The 14,601-nt window shown below is 39.3% G+C and overlaps 1 protein-coding gene and 2 pseudogenes across 1 annotated transcript; all 3 read left to right on the forward strand.

Moving 5' to 3' along the window:
- The first annotated feature begins 216 nt into the window (after nt 1-216).
- Nucleotides 217-2,840, forward strand: LOC113576638 (G-protein coupled receptor family C group 6 member A-like; annotated as a pseudogene).
- Nucleotides 2,841-3,030: 190 nt separating this feature from the next.
- LOC145643281 (G-protein coupled receptor family C group 6 member A-like) lies at nt 3,031-3,896 on the forward strand (annotated as a pseudogene).
- A 2,502-nt stretch (nt 3,897-6,398) lies between these two features.
- On the forward strand, nt 6,399-13,272 carry gdf7 (growth differentiation factor 7). The gene is made up of 2 exons (XM_027008883.3): nt 6,399-6,956; nt 9,194-13,272. Exons 1-2 carry the CDS (start codon nt 6,626-6,628, stop codon nt 10,183-10,185), a joined length of 1,323 nt encoding a protein of 440 aa, XP_026864684.1. The 5' UTR covers nt 6,399-6,625; the 3' UTR covers nt 10,186-13,272.
- The last annotated feature ends 1,329 nt before the right edge of the window (nt 13,273-14,601 follow it).

Genomic DNA, 14,601 nt, shown 5'->3' on the forward strand with positions numbered 1-14,601 from the left:
TCTATTTGAGAATTGAAATATCTTTATGTCTTCATCATGACTAAGTTTCCTGTGCATGCATTTGCTTACGACAAGCCCGCAGCATTTGTTTTGATGTCTGTCTATGCAAAACATACTGAAATGCAAAGGTCTGTTACCTTGAAAGCGCTTGTGCTCAATGATATGTTGTATTTTTCGGTATAAATGGTGAAGCTTGAGATTGGTTCCACAGTAAAGATGTTCATTTTAAGGCTGACAAAATATATTCTCTTTCTATTGTGCAATCTCCCTTGCTTGGCACAGGAAGACCCACAAAGCGTTTTTGATCCTGGTGATATTGTTATTGGTGGACTTTTTCCAATACACAATCAAGTCAATGATAACTCATCTGTCATATCTGACAGACGGATATGTGATTTTTGAGTATCATATTTAACTCCATTCTGCATTCTAATTTTAAATGACCAGTAGCTTTTATTGACTTCATTATCAATCACCAAAATTTTATTCAAATGCACACGCTTTTACATTTAATAACTTTCACAATTTAATTAGTTTTACTTTGAATGAACTCTACTGCAGTTATGAGTAACTTACAAACAACAAGCTTTTAAATGTATTAAAGAATCTTCTTTAGAGCCTTTGATGTCCACGAGTTACTTGACAGTCAAGTGATGATCTATGCCATCGAGCAGATAAATCATTCTTCACTCTTATCCAAAGTGAAAATCGGATATGACCTGTAGAGATGTCTCCATGGCACTAAAAGCTACATTAAAACTAACGAATACATATGTACTTGATGAGATGGGATACACTGTATGTAATGGCAGTGGTGATGGTACTGTTAAGGCTGTTGTCGGAGAGCAGGTTTCAGAGGTTTCAGTTGCTGTGGCGCACCTTCTTACTCTGCCTCTTATGACACAGGTAAAAGAATGTAAAACAAACTTTTCTAACATATCAAAGCTATATTCTTTACATCATTTAACATATAGTTATATTGAAGAATGCTTCTGTGTACTTTGGGACTACATTTTAAAATATCAAATTCCTATCCTTGCAGTACAAGCAGCAAAATATTCATGACCTTATTTATTTATTATTATTTATTCATGTTGTTATTGATTTAGCATATCATTCTTTATTTGTAACATTACCACTTCACAGTAAACACAACATTAGCTTTTTAGAAAGATTGGCATTCAATTTACTTGCAGTATACCTTAGATGTGTTTATGTTCCTTTTTTTTTTTAGATCAGTTTTGTATCAACAAGTGAATCATTAAGTAACAGATACAAATTTCCATCTTTTTTCCACACTGTTCCAAGTGATAAATATCAGACTAAAGCTATTGTCCAGTTAGTAAAAGAGTTAAACTTTTCCCCCGTGGGCATTATTGGTAGCCAAGATGAATATGGACAGAATGGTGCTGAAATTCTGGATAATTTTTTTAAACAGTACAATAACTGTGTGGAATTCAAGGAAATCCTACCTGCAGATTTTTTTTTGTCAAACTACAATATGCAGGAATATCTTCAAAAAAAGCTTGGCTTTTGGAAATCAGTAGCCATTGTGCTCTTAACACAAAGCTCCTTTGTAGAGATCATCCTGAAGACAACAATTGATTTAGGCATAAACAGGACATAGATAGCAAGTGATGCATGGGCCACCTCAAAACAACTGTTCAACCTGGTCAATCTCACATTATCTGGGAGGATCCTTGGCGTCACTTGTAAAAGTAACAAGGTGCCAGGCTTTGTAGAGTACACGGATCAATTCATAAGTCAGAACAGCACAGGAGCAAGTTTTTTTCAGAATCTTTTATTAAAATATCCTTTCTGTCCAACTGAGGTACAAGACTGTGCTTCCTTTGCATCAAATCCACTAAATCAAAGCTGTATTAATAAGAGGTGTTTAATGGACTTCATTGAAAAAAATGAATCATATGAAACTTACACTGTATACATGGCAGTGAATATTATTGCTTAAGCCCTTAAAAGTTTGCTTCAGAACACCACTACCACACATTTTCCAGCATGGATTGTATACATTTCTGTACAATTACAAATGTACTTAAATAAAAAGAGATTTTGTATATTTTCCACTAGAAATAGTTAGACTGCAGCAAATTTGCAAGCCAAATAAAGCTTCTAAATGCAGACATCTTAAAAAGACTGCAGACACTTCTGGAAGTTAAATTATCCAAATGCATTATTTAGAATGTATCCAAACTATCAAATTGTTGACTATTGTTGTCCCTTAGTTTGTATGCATACATTTGTTTTATTCTGGAAATTCATTTTTGTCCACTCACTTTGAAAAGCATGTGTTACCATTTCAATATTATAATAACTAATCTACTATATTAATTTAGGCTAACAGTCATTTTTGTATGCTGTATCTTTTCAGCTCGTAGAAAAAATCAAATATTTTAATTTCTCTATTGATAATACCACTTACATGACTCCGAATGAAGATAGAGATCCAAATATTGGATATGACATTTTAAAATGGAAACCTGAGAATGGCGATATTTTCCCTATTGGGGAGTTTGGGCCAAATGGCATCCAACTTGCTGCAGGAGAAAACTTAGAGAATTATTCTAAAATGGTGAGCATATGTGGACTAATTTGTCAAAGAATGACAAAATTATGACTAACATATAACTCCTTCTGCAGCTGTTTGGTTCATTTATTTGGGAAGAATTAGTATTAAAATTACTTTGTTTTTTTTCTTAGGTGACTCAGTTTAATTGCTATAAATCTTGCCAAAAAGGATATGAACTCACTTTATCAGATAACACATGTTGCATGACTTTTAAACCTTGTGCACCTAATGAAATCTCCAGTGGTGGCAGTAAGTCAATATACTGCTACAAAAGTGCATATGATGCATGGTTAAGAAATAACATCATTAAACCTGCCATAATGTTAACCTACAGCCTTATGTCCATGTCCATGCCCAAATGCAACCGAGCATTCGGTTTTGTGCATGTGTAGACAATGTTTTTTTCTGAAACTAATGCAACATCTAAAAATTGCAGGCAACAAATGTCAAGATTCCAACAGTGTAGCTTCAGTATTGGCCTGGCTGCATTTGTCATTTGTATTGGCCTTCTCATTACATTAGTTGTTGCTGTGTTATTCATCATGCACTGTCACACCCCGGTTGTAAAGTCTGCTGGGGGTTACCTGCTCTATCCAGCACTCCTTTCACTCTTGGGCTGCTTCATAAGCATTTTCTTCTTCTTGGGTGAGCCAACAAATGCCTCCTGCATGTCAGGTTTACCACTCTTTGGCCTGTCCTTCACCACCTGTGTCTCCTGCATCCTTGCAAACCTGCTGCAGATTTACGTGGGCTTCACCTTTAAACTGAAGCTGGGCTACTGGCTGAAGTGGGTCAACCAGCCACCAGTTGTAATGATTGCTTGCACTAGCATACAGGTAGCATCCAATATGTACATATTGGATAGTGACGTATCCACCTCAAAAAAGCTTAGCAATTAACATGCTTGTGTGTGATTTGGGACATTCAGGATTCTTTGTGGGCATGCTGATATATATTGCATTGCTCTCCATGGCCTGCTTACTCTTTGCATTCATGGGGAGGACATTGCCAGATCTTTACAAAAATAGCAGCTTTATTACAGTGAGCATGCTGATCAACCTAGTGGTGTGGACCATTTTTATTCCCATCTATGTACAAGAAAAAGAGAAGTATGAGAGGGTCATCGACTCTTCATCCATTTGGTTTCTAGCTATGGCATGCTGGGTCGTCCCTTTGCTCCAAAGTGTTACATTTTGATTTGGAAAAAAGAACTCAGTGATGAAAACAAAATAGTAGAGCACATTCAGGATCATTATAGACAGAAAGGAATAACATTTGTAAAATGAAAAGGTCTCACATGCATGCAGGATTGGAACATAGTGTAAATGTGGGATGCAATCGAACGACCACTGAAAGAGCTTTTGGTACACATGGGCATGATTTTTGAAAGAACCCATAGACGCATCTTACTCGTGTTCTAATCCAGTGGTGATGGTTAACTTAAGATTGCTTACTTGTCTTAAGCCTACTTCTTGTAGCTCAGTGGACTTTCAGTGATATATGCTAAAAATAAAAATCTAATCCAACAAGAGCTTCTGTGCATTCATTTGTTAGGTATACATTGTCCCATAAATTGAATTTAGATTATTTCAAAAGCATGGGTGGACACGAAATACTGATATTTACATTTTGAGAATTGATTCTCTTTTAAAAAAAAATATCAACATAGCATTTTAAAAACATCACCACGTGTTTAAAAACATGTTTTTTTTTAAATGAAATTAAACATGTATCTGATGCTGAAAAAGTGTGAAAAGGGTAAGTGACAACAGGTAACTTTGTAGAATAGAAACCACTTCTACTTTGGCCCTATTCTCTTGTTTCTATATACACACTGCATGAACATACTATTTGATACAGCAAGATTAATTAATTAATTACAAAGCAATGTATTTGTAATGTATTTGACCCATGGCAGGTTATTTATAGTAATGTGAAGATTTTCAAATATTGATGGGCTTATGTAATTTTGATTGATATCCAGACCCTTCAATATTTTGGTATAATATTTTGGTATTCAATATTTTGGTATGTTTCAGGCTCACCTTAAAATCAAAAAGACTAATTTCTTCTCAGTCTACACATGCCTGACCAAAGACAGAGCAAAAACAGGTTTTTAGAATGTTTATTTCATCGTATTTTAAATACATTTACTTTTATATTTGTTCATACCCTTCACTTAGTACTTGGTTATAGCAGCTTTGGCAGCAATGATACTTTCAGTGCTTCTTGGGAATGATCCTACAAGCTTGGCACACCTTTATGTTCAGTGTTTCTTCCACTCTTCGTGGCAGAATTGTTCAAGTTCAGACAGATTGTATGGGGAGTATTGCAGCATAACCATCTTCCCATCTCTTTAAAGATGCTTTATTGGGTTCTGTCTGGGCCACGCCAGGACTTCCACAAAGTTTTCCCAAAGCCACTCCAGTTTTGCTAGCAGTCTGCTTCATGTTGTCTTGTTGAAATGTAAACCTTCTCCCCAACCTGAGATCTTGGGTAATCTGGAAAAGTTTTTCACCAAGGATTGCTCCATATTTTCTGCATCCATCTTTTCCTGTATCCTGACTAGTTTCCCTGTATTTTGCTCCATGCATCCATCCTTCAGTTTTAACAATGATGCCCAGTCCCTGCTGAAGAAAAGTATCTCCACAACATGGTGTTGCCACCCTTGTTTGTTGAGCAATGAGAAATGTTATATTTGCGCCACACATACTGTTTTGAATATTGGTCAAACAGCTCCATTTTTTAAACCTCATCTGACCGCAAAACCAGGTACTTGCATATTATTTTATAATCGCTTCCTCTCTATAGCATATCTATAACATTATCTCTGATTTTCTTTAGAATGCTCTTTGGTGTTCATTTTTTCAGCTTTCCTTCAGATTCACAGTCCAGTGGTACTTTCATTAAGAAGATATTTTATTCAGAAAGGGTGAAGTTTTTTTTAAACAATTCACAAGCAGAGGACAATTGCAAGCAAATGTTGTCCTCATTAGGGCAATATACTATTTTATGTTGAAACTTGAATACAAAAATAATTTTTCATTTTTGTTACAGATTATTATTATTTTTTATTATTATTTTTACATAAAACTAATAAATTGTTTTAAACCATGGTAAGAACAGGCGGACTGCAGTGTTTGGTAGTAACGAAATACATGTAACGCCTTCAGTATTTTTGTGATGGTTATAACGCAGGCAGTGAGTTTATTGAAAGATTTAAAATGTGTAGGCTACCATATTTTGTGTTCCTACCTAGAGTACTCATAGCTTCATGTGGACACGAGGTTTGTTTATTGCGAACATATGATTTGTTTCATGTTACTTTATATATTTTGAGTAAATTAAATGTAAGTTGTCTTTATTTGAAGATAAAGCTTTAAAACGTGATCCATATGTAAAGGAAAGTTTACATATACATATAGGCCTATATAAGTTTGCATATACATTTTAATGTGTAATCAAAAATCTAGCATTAGAAATCTAATACATTTTTCGCCTAACCCTCCCAACCTGGGGGGACTGAAACTCCATATATTTGCTCATGTTCCGACGTTTCGTTCGCTCCAAGAGTAGTTTCACAACTGGGAGATGTAACTCTTCTTATCAACACACGATGGCGACGCTCGCACATTAAACTAGGGATTAAACGTCGACGTCGAGACGCAAGTAATGTACTACTTTATTATGCGTGTCAATCACCATTTAGTGCTATACAAATTTGAATGATTGAAAAATAAACGGTTGCTCCAAGACATGTCAATTCTATATACTAATATCCCGCATTACCTGTTTAGTTGGAAACAGATCGTCCGTAACTGCCTGTTAAAGTTCTGAATCGCTGTTGGGGCGGCAGATGGTTTGCGAAGTAATTTAGTTTGGCCTCTGGGGGCGCTGGCTGCATTCGGCGCAACAGCCGTTCCTACACCCCAGATTTACTCAGATTCAAGATATTAACACTATCTAAAGAGCAAAGGGGAGTTCCCAAAGTCATAATATCCATCCAGCTTTTGCATTTTCGGCCAGAGACCACTGAAAATGAATCCTAGGAAGATTGCCTCTGCCATCTTATGGTTTTCCTTTTATTTTGGGAATGTTCTTGCGGCTGTGGTACTTGGGTCACTGCAGTCCTCCTCTGGCGCGCCCGATAACGGGGTTGAATCACATCTGGATGCGCACAGTTTAGGAGACCTGAGAGCAGTCTCCCGGAATGACCCTCCATGGAACGGAACCTCTGTCCATATACCATCATACATGATATCTCTGTACAGGACCTTATCAAAGCTCGATCGAAAAGGGGCAAACAACAACGTGACACGCTTGCGGAGACATGCCAACACAGTAACCAGCTTTGTAGAACAGGAGAAAGGTGGGTGTTATTGATCAGACAATAAGAGTCAGCGGGACGTGTGTAAGTTTTTTATCCGTCGTTTGTTTCAGATTTTTTAACAACGTATTTTAAGGGTGTTGTGATAATATAGCTATATTGGGAAAGTACAAATGTGACAACTGTATTCAAAACTGTTTCGGTAGGTAGACATCTCTTACGGTGAAGCCAGTCTTGCACCACCAGAGTCAAATAATTTTAGTTTATTTTAAGATGTTCGGTAATAAGGGGTCGGGAAAATGAGTAAGCGACTGTTTGGACTTTACTGGGGTGTTGCGAATTTGTGTCCGTGCGTCTCTATAGTATTATAATGCCTCCTTTTGATTTATTATTCTAGGAGTTGTTTTTCCAGTCTGAGTGTTTAAAATAGCTTACTTAAAATACATAGGAAACATTAAGTCAAATGTGTCGAATTTCCAACATCTGTGATAAATAAACTTCACTGGCATCTTGAGCTAAATGCTTGGAAGAGCGTGCGTTCCCTCCCCAGGTGTTGCTGATAAAGTGAGAGAAACGCCTAATTCAAAACTCGTGTTCAAATAAACATTATCATGACCACTACAGATCTTATATGCATAATAATTCTAATGTGTTATTATCCCAAATAAAGAGAGGTGTGCAGAATTCCATCCTTCGTTAACGGGTTAACAATAGACAGAAAGGTAAAAATATGCTCTACACCTTACTTAAACGTTTCCTACGTTATAAGCGAGTCCCATTTACATAAATAAATTGCCTTGTCATTTATTAACTCGAAATCAGAAATTAAAACGAACAGCTACAATAACAACTGCAACAATAAATGAACCTTCTTCTAACTTGCAGTCCTGTGATCTTAGAAGAGCTATACTGTTTAGGACTCATTTGAATTTTAATTGGAATCATTATATCATTTTGCATACACCATCAGATGGCATAAAACAACTCCAGCCACGGTCTGAAAGGACCTTCCACGGTCTGAAAGTCTTGAGGGAAAATTCAGCCACGGGTTGTAGAACTACTTAAAAGTTTTAAATGGTTGACTGTAATGCAATGTAATTCCATGAGTGCTTCTTCAAATAATTATCTTTTAGGTTATGTCATTGTTATGTCTAGTATATGTAGATTAGTGCTAGAAAAGGATGCGCTGCCCTGCGTTTACCAATCCCCCCCATTCTGTTTAACCTTCATTTTGACAGCAGCTCTATGTCTCGGTGTGAGAGAGGGGTCCGTGAGGCAGCTTCGACTAGGTACTGTGGGGCCAGCCGCTGAGATGCTGTTTGCAATTACTCGTTATTCTTCATTCTGTCTCTAGATATGCAGTCGACACAATATAGCCAGATCTGGCCTTGGGTTCTCGTGCAACCCGCTCATACTGGAAGAATCCCCTTCATGTCTTAACCATGAAACTGTGGTCTGCGTCTCAGGTTGCTCGGCACTCCAGCTTCCACGGTTGAGCTGGATGTTCAGATGTCAACAGTGGGGCTTGTTTTACTGTGAGCGCTGGGTCTGGTCTCTCTTAGCGACGCTCTTCCCTGCACTGGCTCTGGCATGAATGGCAAAGTGTGACATGGGCTCAGGAGAGGCACACAAAGTCTAGAGGTCACCGTCCCGCACACTACAGTGGTTAAGGGCAAGCAAGTAGTTAAAATGACCATGGTCCAGAAAAGCTTTCAGGAAACAGGGTCTGGATGCTCTCTAAGGGCTAGCATCGGATTGGATGTCCAGGCCACCCGCCACTCCTCTTAATTGCACAGCCGCCTCTCAAGCAGCATGGCAGGAGGTTGGAGGGAGAGGCTTGCTGGAGGCCACAAGCTGTGAGTGCCTCCTGCCAAGCCCTCATCTCAGTCGATCAGCGTAATTATCAGATGCGGCCAAGGGCCGTCATAGCACGACAGGTCGGCCAAACACTCCCCACCTGGCCTTGGCCGCCCCAGTGCTCCTTGCATTTGGAGAAGCCATTTCAGGCCTCTGAATGTTATTCTCATCGAGGAGAGGAGCTGACAGTGTCTGTATGGCATTTTCAGAAAAAAAAGGCCAGGCCATGCGGTAGACTGTTCACAACAGTGCGAGGAATGTGAGATTTCTGCCTTAGACAGCTGGCTCTTGTAAAGCACTGCTGAAATCAAATTAACACTGGCCCATTATTGGAATTCCTCCCAGCAGTGCGTATTTGTACGTGTCAGGTTAGTCTGCTTATCTTTTTGTTGTTGTTTTGTCGCTTTCCTTTATGTATGCAGGTGAGCTGTCAGCTGAGGCCAAGCAGAGGTACGTTTTTGACCTCTCTGGACTCTCAAGGGCGGAGGAGCTGACAGAGGTGGAGCTACGGGTGTTGCGGAGGCCGCCACCTGACTTGAGGGGATTACTGACCCAAGGAGGAAGCCTATACCGCCTCCTCCTTTACAGCTACTCCTGTCCAGGCTCCTCACACAGGCCTCTGCTGCTCACCTCCAGGACCGTCAATGTACTTGATGCCACCTCATCCACGTGGGAGGTGTTTGATGTTGGGGCTGGTGTGAAGGCCCACCGTAAAGTGCACAGGACAGACCCAGGCAGCACCCATGTGTGTTTCAACATAGCTGCCATTTCAAACTCAACAGGGGAAGCAGTGCACCCACCACTTCTGGGCCTGGGTTGGGAAAGCCAGATGTGGCATGAGAGGGCCTTGCTTGTGGCATTTTCCCACACCCGCCGGAAGGAGAACTTGTTCAGGGAGATCCGTGAGAAGATGAAGGCCCTGCGGGGTGGGAACTCGCCTGGCCCTGGGCTGGATCGGGGTGGCAGGCCCAGGAATCGACGACAGAGGAGGACCACGCTGCAGGCAGGCCGCTCTGGTGGAGGCGGTGCCGGAGGTGGGGTTGGGGGTGGAGGCGGAGGCGGGACAGGCAGCGGGGGAAAAGGAGGTGGTAGGAGGAGGACGCGCTGCAGCCGGAAACCGCTCCATGTGAACTTCAAAGAGTTGGGCTGGGACGACTGGATCATTGCACCACTGGAGTACGAGGCATACCATTGCGAGGGCGTGTGTGACTTCCCACTGCGCTCGCATCTAGAGCCCACCAACCATGCTATCATCCAGACACTCATGAACTCCATGGATCCAGAGACCACACCACCCAGCTGCTGCGTGCCATCCAAGCTCAGCCCCATCAGCATCCTCTACATTGATGCAGGGAATAACGTGGTTTATAAACAGTACGAGGACATGGTAGTGGAGAGCTGTGGTTGCAGGTAGCGGTGTGAGAATTGGGCCTGGCCAGCGGCCCAGAGACTTCAACTGCGAAGCAGCCTCTCTTGTTCAGAGGCCCAGTGCTGCACTGCCAGGCTCACAGGAAGAAGACAAAGTGCCTAAACTGTTAAGGGAGGACTACCGTGGATAACTGTGTGTGCGATTGTGTCTGTGTGTGTGTCTGGAAGTGCATGCAGTTATGGGCATTTTTAAGTGTTCAAGAAATGGCCAGGGGACTCATAGGCAAAAGTTCATAACACCCTTCTTCACAAGAGACTAAATTCCCCAGTAGAGAATAAACAACTCCGCGATCGGAAAAGGAGTAAGGCCTGGAATTCCAGAAATGACACTGCATCCTGATAATGTAAACGGAATGATAGAGCGTTGAAGTATTCTTGCAGCAGCTGAGAAAATGTTGAACCACTTTAAACTCAAAAGTCTGTCAGTGATCACATGCGACTGTAAGATGTAAAGGAGAAAGGCGTGCTTAACTCTCAGTTAAGCTGAGTGTCAGGCAAAGTTAACAGAAGCTCAAGAAATTTGATAGCAGCTCTGAAATATATAAGATTGAGGAAAAACAAACAAAAAACAAACAAACAACAATAACAACAAAACAACATCCTTATTCAGCGGCGACACTTCTTGACTGAAAGTTGTTGATTTTGACTCTTTCCTGAAGGTCATTTTACACAATGTGTTTTTCCATTCGGAGATTGAGTTGTTTTTAAAATCAAGAAACTCATTCAATGATTTATTGAGTATGGCAGTTCTGAATTTTGTATCAAGATAACCCACACACATTTGATGCTCCCAAGAGCTGACATCTTGCTTCCTTTATGTGGCACAGGGGACATTGTCTGACTGGCCCACGAGAGGAAACTCACAAACCATGCACTGTTAAGGACCTGAGATAACTGCACAGCTAGTCATTTCGTGTTTCATTCAAAAGTCTGCTTGCGCTTAAGCCATTTAAGGGCTCTTTGTGCTGATGTAAAGTGTAGCCGACTCCACACTTGGCATCTGCAGCGTGACAGGACGACTGTGTTATGCAGGATGTCCAAATGTGTAAAGAGATAGATGACTTCAGTGCACTCTGCAACCTCAGACCTTACGCCGTGAAAGAAGCTGGCCAGCCAAAATCAAAATGATTCCTGGCATTGTGTTTCCCTGTGGGACAGCCCTCTCATCTGGGATAACTACATGGGTAGGGCTTTTTGTGTCCCCTTTTTCCTCATCTTTAATTAGAATAAACAGTGCCTGGAGCACATCCTAACTAATGCCATCTCACCTCAGACACCTGCTAACAGTTGAAAAATAGTGGGAAATACATGAAAGGAACAAACAAACAAGGAAAAGTGAAATCATCACATAGTGAGCTAGCCTATTGAAATTTCAGATCTTCTTTAGTTAGAACAATCCTGTACATATCTTGGGATTTGACCCAGCATAGGTTTTCTGTCGTCTAAAAATCCAGTGAGCAATACATGCCCATGTGTACGCGCTGTAACCAGAAGGTCATGGTTTAGGCATACATGGTATCTCTGCTTGCAGAAGCAGACATATTTGACTAAATGTGCTATTAGTAACCATTTAAAAAATTGTTTTTATTATTTTTCATTTTATTTTTATGCTGATTATATTTTCTGCAAATTAAAAACAGATTTATTTTCGTCTGCAAAACATTTTTTGCATTTTCGCAGTTTTGATAAGGAGAATCCACACAAGATTGATATGGAGGTTTAGCATCTTTTAAGCAGTTTTAAGTCATTGCATTGACAAGACTCTTTCCTAAACATTTATTACCTGGTCAGTCAAGCTGAGTTCTACCGCTGCTCATTCCCATAGAAAAACCCGGGGACTATTGGGCTCTCCTGGGGCTGGAAGAGGGGACAGTTAGATGAACTTCAAATTAGCTTTGGACTTACGACATTGCTTTTGTCATGGCAACTGCACTAACAACCTAGGCAATGACAAAATTACTGTTACGAGTATTGTGCTTACTTTTAGCCCCAGAGGCTGGGATAAGTCGTGCTGTTGCATTTAAGTGGTCTTAATGACCGGTGTTAAGCTTTTGGAAGTTACTGACTCTCAGAGCTACAAAGGCTACTCTTTATTGTGCCTTGTTGTTTGGCCTGAAAAGCCTGTGGACTCATTTAGAGGGGAAGGTGTTTCGAATGCACAGGCCAACTGCTTTCTGACAATGAATGTAAATGTGGTGGCATTGCCACGGTTCGAGGGGATTGGCGACCTTTCTGTATACATCATCGCTAAACGAAGTTCACTTTGTAAGAATCTCACAGCATCTGTTTTACTTTACCATACCCAATTTATTGTGTATTGGTCTAAAAAATGAGATGGAATGGTAAAACACTGAACAAACATTTGGTCTCATAATGAAAGCTGAAAATAACAGCGTATGCGTTTGTACTCATTTTAAAATACTGGACTTAATTGAATACATTTACTACATTTAACTCTCTCAAGTCCCTGCAAATTTGTGTTTTTAATGTATGGTGATAAGATGATGATTGTAAAAAACGGAAACATAGAAAATGTCCATTGATTATATGCCTCTGTTAGACCATTGACAATGCACTGTGTGCGCGCGTGTGTTTCTATGTATAAGATGAAAGGGAGTGTACATAATTCAATTGTAAATTATCTGTAAACAGCTATGTATTTTTTTATTTTATGGAAATACTATTTAGTAGTATATGTAAAAAATATACATCTATATAAATTTCAAACCACAACTGTATCCTCATGTTTATTTTACCGATGTTTTTGGCCTTTTATTGTTGCTCAGATTATTTTATTAAAGAAAAGGCTATTGATAACAAAAACAAAAACAAACAAAAAACACAGGCTACTGCAGCAAATCTTCTTTCCCAGACATCTAAATGAAAGCAAACCCTTACTGACTTACTGTCTCATCCACAGTTCCGGAATCATTATTAGGGTTGTTTTGTCTCTTTTTTTTTTGCCAGCAAAGTATACCAAAAGATTCCAGGTAAGTCTGAATTCCATTTAACAAAAGGCAAAGGGAGGAGATGATATTTTCAGTTGCTGGCAGGGATGTTTCAATGTGTTATATGCTCCATGATCTATGGGCACTATGAGAACCTCCGTGTGTAGAATGTTCCAGTGTGTGTGTATGAGGGGAGGTGGGCGTATGTGTGTGGGGTCCCTTTGGAAGCTTTTAAACATTGCTTCATGCCCTTGTACAAAGTGCATGTCCACAGAGGATTGTGATGCAAGAGAAAGTAAAGCAATGTGTTTAGTGTTTCAGAAATAGTACAAGACACGTATTATTTGCCTGTTGAATCAATGCACACTGTAACTGTGAATCCAGATCACTGATATTTGAAAACATTGTGTGATGAGACTAAACTATATATTAAACTGTATTATCTGAATCCATTTGTATGGACAGCATAGTCACCTTCTCACTGAATATGCAGGTTATGATCACACAAAAATAAATATTCAAGTACAATCGTAACTTATTACGTTACTTGTCTAATTAAAGGTGTAGTAAGTTATTTGCCATTTTTTTCAAACTACCTCCAGACCACTAAAGGATTCCATTAATCTCATGTAATCATCTCATTAATTCCATATATCTTTAAAGCCCCTCTAATTAGAATATGCTTCTATATTCAGCCTATAACTGTGTATAATAAATGAAAGGAAGGGAAGACTCTACTTTGTAGAGAAGTTTCTTGATTAAAGCAATCCAACTTTTTGTTTGTTTGAGAGCATACATTTTAGTGATAGCTATCAATATTTAAGGACAGTTTAAATGATGTGCACTGCCAGTTTTGTATTGCACTTATTGTTTGATACAGCACCCATTCTCATTTTGCATTTCTTCTAAGTATCAGCATTGATTTCTGGATTTCAGCAGCATTCTAGTTTAACACTATCTTTGTCTCCAACCTACTGTACTGGTTAGGATACATTCTATGAGTCGATGACAAAGCACTTTTGTAAACAGCTCTGGATAAAAGCATCTTCTAAATACAGATAATGTAAATGTAATGTAAAAAATTGTTTACATGAACATTGAGATCCCTTAACCCTTTTCTTAAAAATTAATTGTATAATTCATTCAATCATTAATTTTAGAACGTAAATAGCTTCCTGGAGTGTTTAGTCTAACAGAATAAAACGGTATCAGAGACTGGGATTCAACATAAAAATATATAAGGTTCAAGTATACATTAATATTGCCATGCTGTAGTAAAACATAAAAAGGTAAATAACATTTTATTTACACATGCCAGTAAGAAGAGAGATGTTTTGTCAACATTAGCAAACAAAAAATTGAATGTCACTCAAAAACCTATTAGCAATAATAGAACATGACAAGACGTTACATCATGTAGGACCTTTAAAGAGCTGATTTTAATGGATAATGGA

The sequence above is a fragment of the Electrophorus electricus genome, chromosome 10 (assembly GCF_041902795.1).
Source record: "Electrophorus electricus isolate QZ-2024a chromosome 10, ASM4190279v1, whole genome shotgun sequence".
Taxonomy (NCBI): domain Eukaryota; kingdom Metazoa; phylum Chordata; class Actinopteri; order Gymnotiformes; family Gymnotidae; genus Electrophorus; species Electrophorus electricus.

What these genes read in the sequence shown, in the direction of transcription:
- gdf7 (XM_027008883.3), top strand. Translation starts at nt 6,626, where the DNA reads ATGAATCCTAGGAAGATTGCCTCTGCCATCTTATGGTTTTCCTTTTAT. An exon ending in CTTTGTAGAACAGGAGAAAG is followed by an intron (nt 6,957 to 9,193) that starts GTGGGTGTTATT and finishes TTATGTATGCAG; the next exon opens with GTGAGCTGTCAGCTGAGGCC.